This window comes from Bombus flavifrons, chromosome 14, assembly GCF_040668555.2.
Source record: "Bombus flavifrons isolate JBK064 chromosome 14, iyBomFlav1_principal, whole genome shotgun sequence".
NCBI lineage: Eukaryota > Metazoa > Arthropoda > Insecta > Hymenoptera > Apidae > Bombus > Bombus flavifrons.
In genome coordinates, this window is record NC_138455.1 from 388,489 (window position 1) to 402,701 (window position 14,213).

The 14,213-nt window shown below is 33.7% G+C and overlaps 1 protein-coding gene across 1 annotated transcript in view; it reads right to left on the bottom strand.

Annotated features, from left to right (window-relative positions):
* Positions 1–486: 486 nt before the first annotated feature.
* Positions 487–14,213, bottom strand: part of LOC138186593 (lachesin) — a 114,079-nt gene continuing 100,352 nt past the window's right edge. Inside the window, exons 7-10 of the mRNA XM_069126615.1 lie at positions 7,198–7,335; positions 6,964–7,083; positions 3,342–3,509; positions 487–1,153 (exon numbers count right to left, since the gene is read on the bottom strand). Coding sequence (XP_068982716.1) covers positions 858–1,153; positions 3,342–3,509; positions 6,964–7,083; positions 7,198–7,335 — 722 coding nt within the window. The 3' untranslated portion in view covers positions 487–857. The remainder of the gene's footprint in view (positions 1,154–3,341; positions 3,510–6,963; positions 7,084–7,197; positions 7,336–14,213) is intronic.

Consider the following 14,213-nt stretch of genomic DNA (forward strand, 5'->3'; position numbering starts at 1 on the left):
GTCGGTGTGTGGAGGTGTGTGCGCGGCGTCCCCAAAAAAACAGATGACTGGAAACTAGTCAGTCGGTTAAGAGTCGGTTAAAAGTCGAGTATGGAAGAAAGTGCTGAGACGCGTGCAAGTATGTATCGATGAATATACAAGGAATCGTCCATGAAATAAATATATTACTATTTTAATATGAATCGTTAGTGTAAATTTAGTGTTCCTATAACATTATTTCGACTTCAAAGATCCACAATTCTCAACAGAAACTATAAACATAAATATAAATATAAATATTTCGGAAACTAAACGAGACCGATGGTTATACGTATAGGGAAAAATTTTCAAAATATTGAACTTTACAACATATTAAAAAATCGTAAAAATCGGAGAGGACAAAACGATTCTATAAGTTCACCTACATTTTTTTTATAATTTGAGCATTAAATTCAAAATTATTAATTGTTCGATGAATAAAACTTACGCTACTACTGATATCTCTTTTTCTTTATAGGACATTTCTTTCGAAGATACAATCTTAATATAAATTCGTTTAATGTCTTGAAAGGTTTTTCATTCACAATCTCCCAATTTCAAAATCCTGTTCCTATACGTTGCAATGCGTACAATCTCATTTTAATCCAAATCCTTCCATCGTTTCACCGATTCGCCAAAATCAATTCATCTTTGCTCTCTTATCATTAAAATTACAATGTAAGAATAAGTCACTGAGGAAAGTAAATACGTGCTTGGCCTGCATAAAATTAATGTAAAATAAAGCGCATCGTACATCAATCCTTTCTTACATTATTACGATATCAATATATCCATATCTAATAACAGCAGATTTTCCAAACCTTTATCTGCCTGTTTATTCACTGACATCTCTCACAAGCAATGATCAGCATTAGAATGATGAGGAGATCAGAGGCTCGTCGACGATGATTCGCGTTAGAATTGGCGCTGATTGTTGGCCTCTTCTTACCGATTCTTACGGTCGGCACTGGAGTTGCAACCGATGGATATCCTACGTGTCCACTGATCGTATTGTCTACGGATAGAGGTTTGTTCTCCATTTTCTCGATTTCTGCCGAACCATAGACAGTCTCATCCTCTTCGTCGTAAAAAGATGGCCGAGCAACTGTTTGAGTTTTTGTAGGCCCTGAAATTTCTGAAATAAATACCAGAAAAGGCATTTCATTTTAGTTACTTTTTTAGAAGATAATGTTGAAAGGAAAAATTTGTTCTAATTTCCTTTAAATTTTATCAAATGTAAGAGCTTACAATTCTTAGAATGAAAAATTCTGGTACATTTTTAAAAATAATTTATGCACTGAAAAATTGTCTAGAAGGAATAGATGGAATAAGATTTAACTTTCCTCGAATGATAAATTTATGCTTTCAATACTTATCATGCCTTTTCTTCCATACTCATACAAAACTCAATACAAAAAAAATCACTCAAATATTTTTTTGATAATATAATTATAATTATAATATAATTATAATTAATAATAAATATTGTTATTTACGACAGTCAATAACAGGGCTTTGATATTTTTATTATTAATATTCCTAATACTTGATGTACGTAGAAAGCTTACAGCAAATTTTTCCTTTGACGTGATCGATAACTGAAGAATTAGGTATTGAACTTGGTTCTTATCTTTCCATCGGAAATTTTGTACGTGATGATAAAAATACATCGAATTGTTGTTATTTAGAGATACCTATTTCATCGATAAAAAAAATTTTAATGAGAAATCAATAATTTTCATGAGAAAATTAAGAACAAGGTCGATGTAAAGTGTGATCGTGGATAAACAAAATATTTTTGTAGTTGATTAATTACAGAGAAAACCAAAATTTTGGGAAGGGCTGGCAAGAAGCAGAAAACATTTCGACTAGATGAAATTCATAACAAACTTTGACTAATCAAAGTTCTAGTCATATTTTTCGTGACATACATCATAGTTTCCTCGTTTACCTTCCTTTTTGCAGCCTGTATGGTAAAATCGCTAGTATCTTTCACAAGGTAAGGAATTAGTTTACATGAAAGATTTCTCGCAAAATTATCTTGTTATGCACAAAAAGTTGGTAATGATTTTGACAGTTGATACTTTCCGTTAGAATAGGAAGAGAGAGGAGAGAAAATATTTTTGGCGCATTAAAAATGGTGGCAGTGAATAATCGACGATGCTCTCACGAGAAAGAAGAATGTGCACACTGCAGTACGCTGTGTGATAAGTAAAGTAGTAGGTAAATCCCTGCGTCAGGGAACAACATTGATTCCTAAAACGCGAGAGCCTCTCGTGACGATTTACGGAGGACACGAGCGTGTGACCGAAGTGAACCAAAGTGCACGGGCTGCTCGTGATTCCCCTGAGTCTGACTCTGACCCGATTGGGAAATCCTCAGGATCGTATGCGAAAAGGTAAGGATTGACCGAAAGAATCCGAATGCTGCCAGGGGGTAAATCCTCTGAAGGATTCCGTGACAAAGTGAGGATGCCTGCAAACGCGAGCGTGTTTGAAACGTGCCAAACACTTTCTTATTTCCATCACACCGTGATCAGTCTTTTATCTAATATGCAACTCAGCAAGAACAATTTCCACTTGTATATTCCGCAAAGATTCGTTAACCCGTCGCCTAGGCTGCTGTTATCAGCCGTGAAATAACATCAGAACGGAGACAAATTTCCGATATTGAGTTCCAACTATCAACCGACTAAGCCCTACTTTGCTTGATACTTAACGATTCTTTCAGCTGGTCTTGTTAAGTGCGACGCTATTTGAATGCAGCTAATCATTCATTTTTTCTCGTTACTTGGTATCAGTCCGACGACCACAATTACCGTCGTCGTGTCGTTAATTTTCGATTCGGCGTTTCTTTTAAATTTTTCTTATATTTAATTTTAATTTTTCTTAATATGTGTGTAATACAGTAGCTACATTTCATGATCTATCGGAGATAGAACTATCGCCAAAGAGTATACGAAAGTCACGCAAAAAAGGATCGAGTCACGACAAGCGCTATAATTAAAAAAAAGGCATTTCTGCACATTAGCGCGTTTTTATTCATTTATTTTATTAGGTTAAAAATTTGAGACCGATAGTTCAATGAAATACAAGTAAATAAAAGCAAATGTAAAAGAAGCAAAAAAACAACGACTAAAAAGAAAACGATAAGAGAATAACACGAGACATATAAATGAAATATGAATATTTTGTTAAAAATCTTTTTTTCTGATGAAAACAGAATGTTAATCTTAAGAAAACTATGAGTAAACAATTTTAATGTGACTATAGCTATTTATAAAATTGATAGGAAGTAGATATGTAATTCCAGGTCATACTTACCATACAATCGAATACTGCTCTCGACGTCACCAAGAGAATTTTTGGCTACACACTTGTAAGTTCCCACGTTGTCTTTTTGTAAATTGCGAATTGTTAACACCATCCGGATCTCGAATTTTGATTTTTCGATCATCTGCACGTCATGTTGTTGACTCGATATTATCATCGCTATGCAGACAAATTTTATATTGTTTTTATTCAGAATATACATATATTTACTCATAACAAACGTATCGTGATCATATTGTATGAATATTGACAGAAACCTGCAGATTTTCACTCATTATATATATATATATATTATGCTTATATACAATAAGGCAATGAATCTATATTTAACAATAAAATACGACAATACGACAATACGACAATAAGAATAGGATAATTCTTGCAATCCTTCGTAACAGAGATTGTTGTCACGCGCAACCAAAGCGATATCATGCACTATAGTTTGTCTACTTATGCATTCCCCGAATTATTGTTTGATCTTTATCGTTCTATGCCGTCTACACTGAAATTGATTGTGACGATTAATTTGCTTTGCTATATAGATCATTATCAGAAAAGACTGCAAGAATACCAGTGATAATCCATATGAATTTTTAACGGTCTGTTCTAATTCATGATAAAAGCTATACCGAACTTACTAAAATCACTTTGTCTACTTTTACAATGACATCACAATTGGACTCCATATAAGAAATGATAACAAAGATACTGTAAGAAATATTTTCACTTGAAAAATCACTGCGAACTTGCGAACAGAACTCTACAAATTTGGAATTGAAAAACAATAATAATTACTGGATTAATACGAATCCGAGAAATGGAAAGAAGTCGTTGGTACTATTAGTACTAATAAATTAAGTAAGTACCACGTATTCTATCCATGGCTATAAGATGCGTACTTAGGTAGTATGTATATCTGTTTAAGTACATATGGCGTAGTATATGGCGTAGCCTGAGAATATTACAAACAAACGGAAAGAATACGTAACGACATATAAAAATATGCGAAAATCACTTCTTAGTCTCCGACACACATATGTGTGTATATATATATGCATAAATAGGATAGAGAAAAAGGGTACGTTGGATTTTCTGTGTTGGGTAAAAATTACATACGAATACGAATTAGAACGAACTGCTCCGTAAGAGTTGCTACCAGAGCTACAAATGCTCGGAGAATATATTTGCGAACGATCGGGTGTAATTCACTCTCGCGTTTGTCTGTAACTTTTTGTCAACTCCGCATGAAAATATTAAAACTTTTAAGGAAAGAGAAAGCGCGTTCGTTCTCTGTTTCTTTCTACGTTCTAGAAGAAGATCATAAAATGTTACTGGCCGCTTTATTTGAATCGTGCGAGTTAATACTCTTAATTTTAACTAACGAAGATACTCTCCTGTAGAAAAGTAATTTTCAACTGCGAACATATTTCTGATTCCGTCTTTCGTTTTTAACATAAAGTACCTTTTAGCTTCTTAGAAGTCGCGTATCTATTTGAAATGCGTCGCCAGGGCATGTAAACCGATCGGTATGGAATACCGAGTTCTATGTTATATAAAATATATCGATGTAAAATACATAGATGAAAGCTATGTAGCGTTTACATTCATTGACAAGTAAAGAATCCAACTGCACATTACGAGGCTTTGTTAAATATTAATTCTGTTTTGCTCCACGAAATGAAACTGTAGAAGAGCTCCGCCTAATTCCGACGATTTTTGAATATGTTGTACAACTCAACATTTTGAACAACTTTTTCCTCTTTATATAACTGTCAGTCGTTTATAGTTTCCGGGATAATCGCAAAAAATTATCGATACCACTACAGTGAATTCTGCCTATTATTGTGCGTCCGTGACAGTGTATATGTCTGTATATTAGATATTAGCGGTCGAATAGAATGATCTGGTCGAAACGTAACACTTATACTTATTTGTCTATATATGCAAACCTAAACCCGATACATTGATGATATCTATTTTTAATTGAAACAGACATTTCTTGATCTCGCATATGCAAATGTGCACGGAGCTTTCCCAAGCTTACTCAACTCTCATGTTTATGTACTGCATATATGTTACAATAAAAGATAAGTGCTAGGTTTCAATTGGGTACTTATACCCGTTCGCCGCAAGGCTTGCGGCAAGTAATATTAATACGACGCTGTTACGGAGGTATAATTGATTTCTACAACATATCTTCTTTTCTACAGTTTCATCGTTTCACATTAATTTGTTGTGACAGATAGATAATTTTACAAAATTCAACAAGTATAAAGAATATTAGAATGTATCGCATAGATATTACCATTGCGCGATAAAATATTTTGGTATTACGCTAAATGATTAATTAAACTTGATGCAAATACTAAAATACAAGACGAATAAATCGATTGGATTTTAAAAATAATAAATATGCAGAAAAAGAATATGTACCTATTATCATTACTAGAAAGAAGTCTCGTACCGCGACACAGTACTGCTCTTTATCACTCACCGTCACGCATTCCTATATTGTTTTATTTACTACATTTCATTATATGCACGGTGATGGACTCTCATTAAAAGATCCTCATTTGTTAGATTATTGCTAAAGAAATAACAGTAGTTATTTTGTGTAGAAACCGTAGTAAATTTAAAAAAATGTCTAGTTTTGTGAACTTATCGGAAAGCCCGATTTCGATGACATTAAAATAAGTTGTAAAGCTTAACATTCTGGACAACGTTTTTCTGTACATAAAACCAGCGATCGGCCTTAGTTTCCGAGATACACGGAAAAATATCCCGCTGCTCGGCCTTAGTTTTCAAGATGAGTTGGGTTAGTATTGATATTAATATTAATCCGGACGACCGTGCTGTGAAGCGACTGGTCGACTCTGCGAATCTCCTTATTGATATTGATATAAACAATGCTGGCCAGCCACCTTACGGCATCCGGATTGCCAAATCAATGCAGCTTGAAAACTAATGCCGAGCAGTGGAATATTTTTCCGCATAAAAAGGTTGTTCAAAATGTTGAACTTTGCGACGTACTTCAGAATCATCGCAATCGAAAAAAATAGCTTTTCGAAAAGTTCACCGAAATGGTGACCTTTAAAGCACAAAATTACTAGTATAACACTTCTCTATTGATATTCCAATGAGAGACACCCTTTTCGTAACGATTCATTAGCTTGTATGTAATGAAATGTAGTCGGAACAAATCAAAGTTGTTATACTTCCGTGCTTAAAATTATTGTAGGTGATTATTTATGTCAAAGGCCATAACCTCACTGATATGGATAATTTTTGGATATATTGTAGAAATCAAGTTTCCCCTTGCATGTCACCGCTGCGCCGCTGGACCCTAGTTTCCCAAATATTCGCAAAGAACTACTGGTACCACTACAGTGAATTCCGCTTATAATTGTTCGTCCGTAACAGCGTATGCGTTAGTATTGTTGCAGAACATAAGCGAGAAGGGTACCTTTGAAAAGCGATGAAAGCGATAGGAAAGGTGAAGAAAAGAGACGACGAAATTTACACGCAACTCGGAAAATGAAACTATCCTGCGTGGCGAGGCTTTTGCAAAGTCACATCAAATTACAAAGCGAAATAGCCAACAGAGAGATATTACCGTTATCCTTGACCCAATAATTAATCGACTTGGGCGAAGCCTCGACAAAACATTCCAGGATAACATCCGTACCCAGAGGTGCACCTACCAGTTGATTAGGTACATGAATTACCGGCGAAACTGTGAAACAGAATCTCAAATAGGATTTGTAGACGTAGAACGCTAGTGTATTTCTCTTCGACCGTTTCAAAAGAAATTGGTAAATTATCGGCCAGGATAATCACTATTACTCACAATGAACGTTGATAGAAATACGTTTGCTGACCGCCGGTGGCACACCGTTGATGGCGATACAGAGATAAACTCCCATTTCGTTTCTCGAGATCTTTGTCAATTTTAGCTCTTCGCCGTGGTACTCGTTTACTGAAGTCACTAAACCAAATAAAAAGCGATAAACATTTTGTTAATCCAATATTACGAAATTTTCTACAATTAAATTTTCGATACAATTTGTTGAGAATTGTGGATCTTTGAAACCGAAATAATGTTATAGGAACACTAAATTTACACTAACGATTCATATTAAAATAGTAATATATTTATTTCATGGACGATTCCTTATATATTCATTGATACATACTTGCACGCGTCTCAGCACTTTCTTCCATACTCTTAACCGACTCTTAACCAACTGACTAGTTTCCAGTTATCTGTTTTTCGGGACGCCGCACACACACATACCTCCACACGCCACACTCACATTTAACCCAGTCCAGCACAGAAAATTACACATATCTCAACACACCTCCTTAATTTTTTGTGCTGCATATTCATTTCCTTTTATGAGTCAATCAAACCATTCTTAAAAATAATCTAAAATTTTTCATATACTCGTCGAAACACTCATACCAAGCTCTTGAACTTTCACGCAATCCATATAATGCTTTTGATAATTTACATACTTTCCCACTTATCGTCGTAACCTATAGGTTGTTTTACAAATACTTCCGATTTTATAGTTCCGTTTAGGAAAGCTGTTTCTACATCCATTTGCTTCTTTCCATGAAACGCTGTCATCTCCACTTGAAGCTTCTTCATAGGTTTGAGGACTGTCTACGCTAACTACACTTACACTTACACTTTTTGAGGTTTCTTTCTTTCCCGTCCTGACCTTCTCAAATTATTTTCTGTGACCTCAAGTTTTCTTTCTGATTCGTTACTTAAATTTCTCTCTTCTTTTATTGCAACCTGCTCGACCTTTTTGTCATTTATTTCATTTCCATGTATTTCGTTTGAATCCGAATATTCGTCAACATCCTTTTCTGTTTCATTGTCTGGTCCATCTTCTCCTTGAAATCCTACTAAATTATCATCTTCACCTATAAATTCTACGTGTCTTGCAATTATAATTTTATTATTGACTAGGATCCTATATCCATTGTTTTCATAACCTACAAGTATCCCAGTGTCTGCTTTTTTGTCCCATTTTGAATTTCTTTTAATTTCAGGTATTCTTACGAAAACTCTACTTCCGTACAATCTTAAATTATTTATATTCGGTTTCCTTTTAAAAAATATTTCAAATGGTGTTTTATTTTCATATGTGTTTGTAATGGTTCTATTTTTTAAGTGCGCCGCGGTTCTAACTATTTCCGACCAATATTTAATATTCAGCTTTGAATCATGTAATAAGCATCTAGCGGAATTCATGATTGTTCTATTGTAGCGCTCAGCTGTTCCATTTAATTCGTGAACATAAGCTGGGCATGGTTCTACGACAATTCCCTTTTCCCTAGTTAGATTGTATATGTTTTTGTTCATATATTCTTTTCCATTATCGCATCTTAATCTCTTTATCTTCTTACCAGTAAGATTTTCAACTTTGTTTATATAATCAAGGAAACAATTGTAAACTTCATCTTTTGATTTCAAAGTATAAATCAACGCGCACTTACTGTAATCGTCTATAAATGTTAAAAAATATTTGGATCCATCAAACCCGGTATTTTTATGAGGTCACTTAAATCGGTGTGTACTAATTCTAAAATCTCGCGTGCTCTACTACGGTTATTTTGGAAGGGTAAATTTTGCATTTTATTTTGGATACATGTACCACATTTTAATTGTACTTGCTCAAAATTTTCTGGCATTCCCTCAACTAATTTTTTCTTGCACATTGTATCTAAATAATTAAAGTTTACATGCCCTAAGATCCTGTGAAATTTTTCCTTATTTGTCATTTTTCCTACATTTTTAGCGTGAGATTCTTGCCTTTCAATGTAACTACTTATTTTATATAAACCATGATCTTTGAATGCGATCCCTATCAACTTTCTGTATTTGTTATATATCTTTGAAATATTTCCTGCTGAGACTATCTTATTTTCATTCGTTACTCTCGCATAGCTAATCAAGTTATTATCCATTTCTTTCACATAAAATACATTAGACATAATAATTTTAACCCTCCTTTTGTTTACTTTAAAGTAAGTTAAAATTTTTCCGAGTTTTGTTCCTTTTAGAATTTTACCGTCTCTTAACTTTACATTATCGGGTTTTATCGGGTTTTTTAAATTTTCGTATTCAACAAAATAAGAGTCGTCATTTACAATATGATCTGAACTTCCACTATCCAATATCCAATCTATTTTTCGCGTATCGCTAGTATATACCGTAATTTCATTCTTACTATTTTGGTGCTCTACTCTCGTTAGAAAAGATCCAATTTCATGGTCGTCGTAGCCCTCGTTGTGTGAATAATTTGTGTCGTGTTGACTTGCCCCGTTGTAGCGTTGTTGCCAGCCTCTGCTTCGTCCTCGTTGACCAAATCCTCGTTGACCATATCCTCGTCCTCTTTGGCCAAAACCTCGTCCGCCGCGACTCCTATTTTGCTGCGGCTGATACGCCGCACGTTTCTTACCACGTGGCCGTACTTTCCACAGCCATAGCTATAGCACTTTATGTCCCTTTTTTCAGCTGTGCATGCATTTGACCTTGTCCTATCACTTTCTCTCTTGTTACGCGTTTCCCACATTGTAATTTTATTTTTTAAAAATTCACATGTTCGATCACTTTCTTTCACTAAGTCGATTAAGTCACCAATATAGCTCAATGATTCTGGTAGTGTTTTCGGCATGTAGTCGAGTTTTTCGCGTTCACTTACGTTTGCACCAGCACTCTTTAATTCATTTATCGTTTTCTCAAATTCCATGAAAAATGAATTTGATTCTTCAAAGTCTTTCAGCCTCATCATGTCTAGTCTATTTCTTATACAAATTTGCAATGCTGTTGATTCCTTCATATACATCTCATCGAATTTTTTCATTATTTTTAAAGCATTATCCTGATCACCAACAAATTCTAATTGCTCATTCGTTATACTACCATAGATGTAGTTCATCGCCCATTGATTCTTTTCATCCCACTTATCTTGCGCATCCGTGTCCATTTTCTCTCGTGTAGCCGGTTTATAACATTTTTTACACTTTAAATACATTAATATTCTTTTCTTCCACATTTTGTAATCACGTCCATCGAATATTTGTATCTTAATTTCATCGTCTCCTGGCATCTTGATTCGTTTTTTATTTTCACCCTTTTTTCTTTTTCAAAAATAGTTCTCTTTACTGTCCAGATTCCTTTTATTTGTTCTGCCAATAGCCCTTCTATTTCTTAGAACTTATTTCCAATTTTTATTTTTTCTAAATCGACTTTTATACATTCACTCCCGGTTACACGTGGTTTCTTAACATTGAATCTCGGCAACCACGCTCTGCTACCATGTTGAGAATTGTGGATATTTGAAGCCGAAATAATGTTATAGGAACACTAAATTTACACTAACGATTCATATTAAAATAATAATATATTTATTTCATGGACGATTCCTTATATATTCATCGATACATACTTGCACGCGTCTCAGCACTTTCTTCCATACCCGACTCTTAACCGACTCTTAACCGACTGACTAGTTTCCGGTCATCTGTTTTTCGGGACGTCGCACACACACATACCTCCACACACCGACACTCCCATACAAGTATCTCTACTACGCATTTAACCCAGTCCAGCACAGAAAATTACACATATCTCAACACAATTAAATATACATGTACACAAATAAAATAGATGTTTTCTTTATTTTTCGTAAAAGATTGCGTTCTTATTTTTAATACAGCTTACAAGATCTACTTACAAAAGTATAAGTCTTACAAATGTGTGTTGAATAAAAACTAGATTACGATATTCATTTGGAGAAAATTTAAAGTGCAACAGAAAATAAAAAAAAAATGAAGTCACGCTTTATTGTTATGTATTGTACGTGTACAATATATAACGGTGAAGAATATGCGGTACTTCATGTATGATTTCTTTTATTATTATACATATGTATTTAATATCTATCGTTTTTGATATATACAATTGGAATTTCCGTTTAATTTTACGCAATTAAATGATTTTGTATTATGAAATAATATAAGGACGTTGCTTAATAATTTCTAAACTACACTGATCGAGTTACCGAGGGAAGTTTAGCTTGAATTTTCATAGTCTTTGTGACAGAGGTGAAGCGATAAGAAAAAGAAAACTCTTTACCATTGCATTAACAATTTATGAATAGAGTCATTTTTCACGTGGAGATGAAAGTTTAAAAAACATACAAAATTTTTTTAAATATATACTTGACAATGTGTTATGACTTAATAGTTTGTACTTTAGTTTTTACAGTTCATCAAATAGTTTTGAGCGAGGTTATTTTTAGTTTTAAAATAAATTTTAAAAAAATTGGTAATGAAAAAATTTTGACATTGAAAATTAAAACTTACTCTCCAATTTGAAATAAGATTAAATATGCGATAGTTGAAATAAATAATATAAAATCAAAATAATATAAATAATAATATAAATAAATAAAATAATATAAAAATAAAATAATATAAAATAAACATCACGTCCAATTATTTTTAAAGTATATTTAAACTGATAAGGAAAACTGACCAAAATACCCCTTTAGGTATTACTTTTAAGCGTTGTATTGCTGTAATAAATAGGTTACACCTATTCTTTTTCTGATGCAGCGAGAATATTGCTGTGTCCTAAACACGTAAAAATATCGAACTAAATATCGAACGAAAATATGCACTGAAACGCACTATCCTTATATGCTATTCTTAATATATATTGCCGTGTCTTAAACACGTGGAAATATCGACTTTCTTATAATTTTGAGATGTAAGAGTGTGTTGCTTCACAAAAATCATCTCATTTAACTATAATGTATAGGAGCAGAAAATAATAGAGTTGTTTGCTGCGAGCAAACATACATCGTGCGTTCCTGTAGTTTCATTAATGATCATAAGATTCTATCTAGAGATGGATAGAAATCTCTGTTAACAATGTTATTAAGATCTACAGTCGTTAAACGGAAATTTTCATTACTAAAATTTACGAATGTGCTCGAGGCTGTCGTTTTTGTTCTTTGTTCAAGTTGTTGTCCGTGAGGATTAATTAAGGAAACTATGTTACCCCTTATCGTTTAAGATGGTGGCCCTATTTAGCCATGACAATTAAATTTCTTCGCGACAATAAAAGTGTTTTTTGTAGCGAGAATTCGAATTCACCATTTTACATGTTCTTTTATAACTCGTAACAACTAAAAAATTTCTCTACAATTGATATATAATACGACGATTAATACATATGTATTTCACATCCAAATTTATATCCAAACCAAATACTATCTTTTTATCTTCTTTAACAAAAATGTGGATAAGCAACTCACTAAATAAGTTACATATAATTCTCACAGAGAAAACTGTAACTGAAAGGGTAACTTCCGTAAAACCGCCGAACTGCTTGCTAGCCGTCCCAACGGAAATCGCTAATTAATGAGTTAGTAAATCATAAATCATCGAGTTTCGCTTAAACTCTCGGCGAGGTTATGTTACGTGGTATAACATCGGTAATTACAAAAATATAAGATCCGCGATTTATCAGGAAAACACCGTTTCTTGAACAAATTAAAAACTAAAATTGAATGATTAGTTAAAGATGGAAATACAAGGTAGACAACTTAAGAAACTTGGAGCTTTTAATAATAATTACTGTCATAGAAAATATAGATAACCTTTAATGTATATTATAATCCAAAAATCAGAAATGCGAGGAGGATCGTCATAACAAATAATTAATTCTTTTAGATAATAAGGTAAAAAGGTAAAGCTAAGATATACTGAAAGATATTGCTATTACTGCAACTTTAAGAACGACAATATTAGATATTTTTATAAATCTTATTTTATGCATAAATATTGTACAATGTTTTATAATTCAGATTTCATAGCATATATCATATTTCAATGTTCAAATAACCGAGATTTTACGTTTCTCAGAATCGTTGTATATTTCTCGTCAACAGAGATGGAGACTTGAGATGGAAATAGCTGCCAACTTCTAGTACAGAATTATACCTACAATATGGCGAAGGTTATAAAATGTGTGATAGATCGTGAAGGATTGCTAAAAAGTTAAAGTTCATCTTTACACATCTTTACACAAAAGTGCATATCCCACAGTCACGATAAAATGAAATTCCATATTCAAATTAAGATCAAGAAACGAAATGTTTTCATATTATATGCAAACCGTTGATTTTTGGACGTTTAAATTTCCTATAAATGTATTAACATCCACAGTTTAGTAATCAATTTATTTGGAATCATATCTCGTTATTTTACTGTTTATTGATAGACATATACACGAAATCGAAGTAACGTCTTACAATGGATGAAGTTACAGACCTCGTAGTTAGATTGACAACGTTTCCCCCATGATATCCAATAATTATCGGCATTGTAGGCCAACAATAAGCTTTCCCGTTTGCGCGCAGCTAGGGCTACTGCACTTAGCACATGTCGCGTCGCAAGGGTTTCATTCGCATACATTGCCGTGGCATCCTCGACAGGGCGCTGTAATTCGCCTGCTATTAGTAACACCATGCTGAAGTGAATACTAAATACGTCGTTTAGGTCGAAGCATCAACGCAGAGCGTAGAGAGACAAGGAGGAGTAACTCCGACCGATACGATGCGATGCGATGCGACATCTCTATACACCATCAAGTGTCCTGCGATTTTATGAACGCTATCGGCCGATCCTTTTCGTCGACGTGACGCGACGTGAAGTAACGCCACGGGGTGTCTAACGGTTTCGTTTTATCGATTGTCACGACGATCCAACCGTATCATTACGCAATATTTCAAGAGCGTTATACAGTTGTACGAATAGCCGATGATATTGTTAAAAAAC